At 44.0% G+C, this 7,336-nt stretch overlaps 1 protein-coding gene across 1 annotated transcript; it reads right to left on the bottom strand.

Annotated features, from left to right (window-relative positions):
* Nucleotides 1-1,924: 1,924 nt before the first annotated feature.
* LRATD1 (LRAT domain containing 1) lies at nt 1,925-5,900 on the bottom strand. The gene is made up of 2 exons (XM_088451834.1): nt 5,652-5,900; nt 1,925-3,318 (listed from the first exon to the last, which is right to left on the bottom strand). The coding sequence occupies exon 2, from the start codon at nt 3,277-3,279 to the stop codon at nt 2,458-2,460; it is 822 nt and encodes a 273-aa protein (XP_088307960.1). The 5' UTR covers nt 3,280-3,318; nt 5,652-5,900; the 3' UTR covers nt 1,925-2,457.
* Between the last annotated feature and the right edge of the window lie 1,436 nt (nt 5,901-7,336).

Raw genomic sequence — 7,336 nt, 5'->3', positions numbered from 1 at the left:
TATATATATATATATACATATATACATATATACATACACACAGAGAGAGAGAGAGGGAGTGGGAGAGAATTTTTTTTTCATTAATGGAAAAAAAAAAAGCAAAAGCATAAAAGAAATAAACAAAAATACCCAATTACACACAAACATTTGCCAATGAAAACTCTGGGCACTGCTCCCTGACTGACTTCACAGTAGCTTTTTGTATTTTATTTTGTTTACTTATTGTGCATACAAATGTACACACACACACTAATGCCGAGCTCCAAGGACTCATCTAGATGGCGACTTACTCAAGGTCACAGGAAGCTGGCACTAGATACCAAGCTTTCGCCTTCGCTCCTGTGTATTAGCAAGAGAGAAATCAGGTTTCTTTGTTCAGCGTCTCATTTTACACAATGCACATTATTCCATAGTTACTGCTGCAGAGAATGCTGCCAATGTCGTAATTCTGGGCTTTATTGCCATGCAAGTGAAATGTGTTTTTAAAAAAATAAATAAATAAAATGACAGTGCTCAATTTTATACCAACAGCTAGCAGGACTGGCACTATAGTGAAGGTAGCTTTATAGAGGGTGAGTATCCATATACAGGGGGAGATGTAACAAAGCTCGGCGAGAGATAAAGTATAAACCAATCAGCGTCTAACTGTTATCTTACAGACTGTGTTTGAAAAATGACAGTTAGGAGCTGATTGGGTTGTACTTTCTCTCTCTCTCCATGGTTTGATACATCTCCCCCAAAGGGTCCTAAAACTTGTACAAGTATACTGTTGAAATCTGTTATCTGGTTACACATCAGGGCACACTTTGCCTTGTCCACAATGCTATTAAATAAGTCCCATAGCTCTTGGTATGTGGAGAAAATTTTATGTAATTATTTTAAGTACAAAATACTCCACTTTTATATGGTTCCTCATCTTGGGTATTTTTTTTCTAAAATCCTGGAATTATCGATGTTCTAACACAGTAAAGGGGCAGAGATTTAGGGGGTCTAACTATTATGGAAGCTATACCCTTTATTCTACTGTATACAGTTTGCATAAACCTTGAACAAATATGTTTTAATATTTTGTGGATGCTTTATGATTAATGCAGAAATGAAAGACCCAAATATTTCACTTTAAAAACACGAGAGTACCGGCATAGACAAAGGCCCTCTCCTTTCTCCCCCTCTCCGCATATTAGCTGATTGGTAGGCATTGGTGACCTAAGGGGTCTATACATGAGAGACGCAACTCCCTGATACCCCTATGCCAAATAGCAGATCAAAACTGCCAATCGGTGGGCATCGATTATCGGCGATCCCTCTGGGGAATTCTGCATGTTATTCTGAAGTTCCACCAATTTGCTGATCTCGATCATTTTTTGGTTGGGATCGGTGAATCCGGGAAATGCAATGTGTTCGAATTCCCTGATGCCCAGACCAGGAGTTGGGGGGATTGGGGAATCGCGGCAATCAGTCACATATGTATGATGCTGAATAGCCACAGGAGGGAGCTCCCGAAGCTATTCAATACGCAGCGCTTTTTGCCTGGTCGGGAATTGGTTAAGTCAGAGAATGCCTGGGTGTTTAGTCGCGAGAACCGGCATTCTCCAACTAAAGTGTCGGCCGCACAGCTGCATGCCCGGCACTTTTGTTGGATTTCTCCTCGCATCCCCAAGGGGGTGCGAGGAGAAATCTTTTAGCCCATCCAAATAGCGCGGTGAATTGAATAGCTTCGGGAGCTCCCTCCCACGGCTATTCATCATCGCATTGAATTGAATCCCCCCCACCATGAGAGTATACTGTATTTAACTAATAAAAAAATATAGGCAGACTATTTTACCTACAAATTAATCTCTGCGGTCTATCCTGCTTAATTAAAATAAAATAAAAGCCTAAAATGGTAAACTGGGTCTTTAGAAAGATGTTAAAATGCCTAGTTTTTATTTATACATTGTTGCACTACACAGCCCTGCACTGTAAAGTACAGACACAAAACTGAAAAAACCAAAGACTTAAAATGATCTGTAAATTGTTCACAATTCACAACAAATGAAGGCAGATTGATTGGACAGGACAGGAAACAGTAAATAGCGACACTATATATGCAAATAGAGAAATTCAATTTATTGGCCTCTGGTTAAACAGTCATGGAGTAAAGCCATGAAAATAAAAATTTCAATTTGAAATTTTATTTAGCATGTTGCTAAATGCTTAGTAAGACATCAACACTACAGCCAACATACTCAGGATTTGTTGTTGTTGCTTTTTTGTTTTTTTAAATACGTGGTGATACCCATGTTGTAAAAGCCAAAAAACAAACAGTGGCTATGGTGTAATGCTGGTTTTAGAAATGCTGACATGATCCTTACGAAGGTGTCCAAAAAAGGTGCAGCCTGATTTGGCAAATCTTGGAATGGAAGATCTCCATCCCAGTCCTCGTCACTTTCTCTCCACCATGGAGAAGTCTCGTCCTTACTCCTTGTTCTCCATCATGGAGAGTTCCTTCATGACCCTTAGCTTTCCACTAGCGTCCAAATTGCGTTTCTCCCCTATAAGCTCCTCCAGGCTGTTAAACCTCATGGTGTGGATGTGGGTTTCTTCCAGATGGAGCTTCAAAAAGTACTGGAGGTTGCCCGAATGGACCTCCCCACCAGCTTTGAACTCCCTGTTGCCAAACCTGCACCAGGCTGCAAAGCTCTCAGAGTTAGTCCAGCAGATCTCCTCGCTTCTTAAGCCAAGGTGCCCAAATGCGTTCTGAAGGACCAGCTCGGCAGTTAGGGGCCTATATCGATACCAACTGCTAACCACCCTGCCCATACAGCCTCCTCCTACTTCGAAAACATTGTCTTTGCGGATCTCTCCGTGGTGCAAATGAACGATCTGTCCCTGCCCAACGTAAACGGCCCAGTGAGGTGATGGGGGAGGTGTGTGGTCTGCATTGGGGCAAATAAAGAGCAGCTCCAGGAGATCTCCTGGTTTGCAGAAGGTCAGCAAGCCTTGCATAGGGTAGACACTGAGGTCTTGGCTGCCCCTGAGCTTGGAAAAGATGCATTCTTGGCAACTAAAGGCTGAGAACTCAATCTCATTGAGTAGAATATGACCCTCACAGTCGCTGGGACTGGGGTCCCTCACAGTGTACCGCTCAGACTGTCCTCTATCGTCCAGATCCTCCTCCTCATCAGAGAAAAAGTATGCCACCCCAACTCGTAGCTCGTCCTTTTCTATCCCAGACGGGTCCCCTGTCGGCAGCTCATTGTAATTCAGGTGAGTGATGCGATCCAGTTGATTTCCCATCAATGACAGAACAAGGCAATGTCAGTAGGAACGCCAGTTCTGCAAGTCAAGTGAGAAACGCATTAATGTAAATGGAAAATAAAAATCTATACTTTAATTTATACTATACATAGTATCACCCCTGTCTGTCGGTCCTTCCCCTTTAGACTGTAAACTGTCACGAGCAGGGCCCTCTTCCCTCACATGCTTTTCCTTCCCTCACTTCTACCATCATATCCTCTCCACTGCCTACAATGGCACCCAGTCCTTGCCGTACTGCTGCTTATTTGAGTATTATGACTACATATGCAGTAGTGTTTATAAACAATGTCCATGTCCAATTATGTTCTGTACTGTAAGCCAGATTAGTTTTTTTGTTTTTTTTTATCATTCTGTTTGTTTTTGCACGGTGCTGCGGACCCCTTGTGGCGCCATATAAAATAATAATGATAATAATAAACAAGCATCATGTTAACTGCAGATCTCTACCACCAGAGTGTGGGAGCTAAAAAGTTAATTGTGCTCTCAAGACACTGGTCAGGATGGATGACATTATTTAGACAGTAGTAATAAAGCTCAATCACTAAACACTTCATAACCAACCCCTGATCTGACATATGCTACAGAGGTAATCAAACTTGCTGCAGCTCTGAGAGTCCAGGTGCAATCCCAGATATCTCACTGCCCGAGGCGAACAATGAAACCATCTTTCCTTCATCTAAATAAAACTTGCTTAACCAAACAGCATGAATGGTTCTTAGTACTAGCCTGCAATGCATTCAAATATTAACATGCAAGATGATACCAGGTACAAGTCTCCATCAATACAAGCAATGAATTGGTGTTTACAAATATTCAATTCCAACACTATCTCCAAACAAACTACAGTCAAGCACAGGTCGATCTGATTTATCAGACAAATAGCAAACATAAAGGGTTTCTATCTGTACCTATTTATGTTTATAACATATAAAAGACACTGACGACAACACAAAAGGCATAATCTAATCAAAACGGACATATATGTTCACATACATTCGTTTATAGAATCAAACCCTGTATGTGCTCTCAATAATGCATGGTGGACTGCAATGTGCCTGCTCTTCCAATGCAGTTCTGTATTTTCCCTAAAATGCTATTCGGTAGTGGTATCTGATTAGCACCCAAGTGAGGGCAGCATGCAAGTAAGGGAACATAAAGCTAAATACTTCTCGCTGCCCTTTGTGTAACATGGTGGAATTATTTAGAGGATTATAAATAAAAACTACATAATAACTTGACTAATATAAGGAGCAAGGATGACGGTATGGAGGAAACATTTCTTATATAATACAGTATTGATCAATACACACACACCGATGGCAGGGTATTGGCAAATAAGACTGTGACAAAGGGCACTGCTAGGTACTGTGCTGGTATGAACAAATTGTTAGTGTGGCTCAGCTTTGCTGGCTGCTAGCAGTGCAACCGAGACCCTACAGATTGATGTCATGTCAGATACAGGATGGCAACAGTAATGCAATGATTATTTACAGTTACGGTGGCTCAAGTGACAGCAATGACACACAGCAGAGTATATGGAAATCACAGGGGTAAATCACAGGCACATATGTCATCTCTGCAAACCAATTTAATGCACAGTAACAAAAATACAGTTATATGTATGTAATATTAGAAGGATTGTATGGAATGCAAGGGGTTAAGTCGGTGTCCTGTGTTCTATGGATATATGTGTAGCCAGTGTCACCAAACTTGTGCCCTGGTTACACTAGACTGGCTGGATGGTGAGCTAGGGGCTAAGGGCTGCTGGATTTAGCTACTGGGGAGGGTGGCACTGCACATTAGTCCTTCAGCAGGCACTTCCATCTCACTTTACTGCTGTACCCCCCAAATATCTGTCATCTACCCAGCTATAGGGGAGGGAGGGCTCTGCACCGAGGAGCTGGTCCTTCAGTAGACACTTCCATCTCACATTGATGCACCCCCCCAAATATCTCTACCCAGTTACAGGAGGAAGCTGCCCCCTGAGGGTCACTGAACCCTCACCACTGCACTGCAACTTTCCTAATAGCTCCAGACAGGGCACAACCTATGGGTTACATTGTCATACGATACACCTTACAGCACGAAGCATGCAGAGCACATTGCATGGAAACAGCTCTACACTCTGCATACTCCCTTATGCCCAGGGAGAAGGGGTTGCATAGTGCAGTCAGATCATAGATCTTTTCCCCAATATTCAGCAGTTATACCAACATTCCAACATCGATTCCTGGCACAAATGCACCCACCCCTTCATTGCCACCAGGTGCCTATAAACTACTTCCACAGAGCACAATGTTCCCCATCTGACTTCTATACACAGGGATGCAGAGGTGGAAATGCAATCTTACCCTTGTGGATGAGCCAGCAGTGGTGGGAATAAAGCTCCTACAGACCCCCTCTCCTCGCCATGGGGGCTCCTCCTGCAGCAGAGGTGTAGGGATCAGACCCCCGGCCACTGCTCCCTCCTGCAGCTGAGCTTCCTCCACACCTGCGACAAGAGGCAGCAGCTACACTGGGCTGGCAGCCCCGGAGTGAGTGCAACTACAATGGGCTCTGACATCCCAGCCTACGCCCCACTCGCCTCTCATTGGCTGCCAGGTGCAGGAGGGTGTTGTACTGGGAGTGTGAGCAGTGACCCTACTACTCCCCAGCTGTCACTCACAGAGAGGGAGGGGGGCTTCTTGTAATGCCCCATCCCCTTCTCTTGGCTGTGATCTGTAGTTTGTAATGGGCAGCACAGCTAGGGGATTAGGGACACACTCATTCATTACAGGCTTGCTCCTATCCTGCTGCACCTACATATTGTTATTTCTCACAGCCTGGTAAGTCTCTGCAGGTTGTGCCCATGGGCATCAGTGCCCCTTATATGGATTAGCTAACACTTCAGAAGCAGCAGTCTCCCCAATTCCTTGTTATTTACCCCCTGCAGAACCTCTTGGGAATCACAGCTGTCATTTTACACAAACTGCAATAGGATAATGAGTGTGAGCTCTTCAGGTTAGATCTCAACTCTCATCAATCTGTGATTGCACACACTTGCCATATCATGTATGTATGTACTATACCTCTTGTGGGGTTAAGTAACTGACATATTTGGAAATGAAACAGATAATGTGCAATATTTGTGTCTTCTACTGCTGCGTAAAACATACATGCTTGGGTGTCCTAAACATACACATACATATACATACTGAAACATACACACTCTGATGTTTGAAACATACATAGATACATACATACAAACTGAATACATACATACATACTGAAACATACATACTCAGATATATGAAACACACACACACGCGTCTGAAACATACATATTCTGGTGTCTAAAACATACATACTATACATACATACTTATGTGTCTGAAAAATACATAAATCCTGAAGCATACATACTCAGGTGTCTAAAACAGTATGCAGTCGGGATGCCGACCGTCTAAATGCCGACCGTCGGTTTCCCGACTGTCTAATCCTGGCAAGGGTCTAATGAGAGGTGTCAAAATCCCAACGTCTGTTATTTTACCTATGCCGGAAGCCCGATGCACAGCATACCGATCAAATGTAAGCCGGGCGCCGGGCGCGGACAGTCTAGGGGTGGGAGGGTTAGGTTAGGGGCTCCCGGGGGGGGGACTTAGGGTTAGGCACTCCCCAGGGAGCGTTAAGGTTAGGCTAGGGAAAGGGGGGGTTAGGGTTAGGCACCCCCAGGGGGAGGTTAGGGTTAGGCACCCCCGGAAGACTTAGGTTTAGGCTGCGGGGAAGGGGGGGTTAGGTTTAGGCACCTACAGTGGGGGTTAGGGTTAGGGACTTGGGAGGGGAGGTTAGGTTTAGTCACCCCTAAGGGAGCGTTAGGGTTGGAAGGGGGTTAGGTTAGTGAATAGGAAAATACTTACCTGTTGGGATCTTCATTGCCGGTCTTCCAGCGTCGGGATGCAAACTGCTGGACATGCGTCTGGCGGTATTTCATACCGATCCCGTCTAAAACATACATACCTCATATATCACATATAAACATACATTATTAGGTTTCTGAA

Source organism: Taudactylus pleione, unplaced genomic scaffold, assembly GCF_031769625.1.
Source record: "Taudactylus pleione unplaced genomic scaffold, aTauple2 ptg000030l, whole genome shotgun sequence".
NCBI lineage: Eukaryota > Metazoa > Chordata > Amphibia > Anura > Myobatrachidae > Taudactylus > Taudactylus pleione.
This window is presented reverse-complemented; position numbering and strand designations above follow the sequence as displayed.

Excerpts from the sequence above, each read along its gene's own strand:
- LRATD1 (XM_088451834.1), bottom strand. The coding sequence starts at position 3,279 with ATGGGAAATCAACTGGATCGCATCACTCACCTGAATTACAATGAGCTG.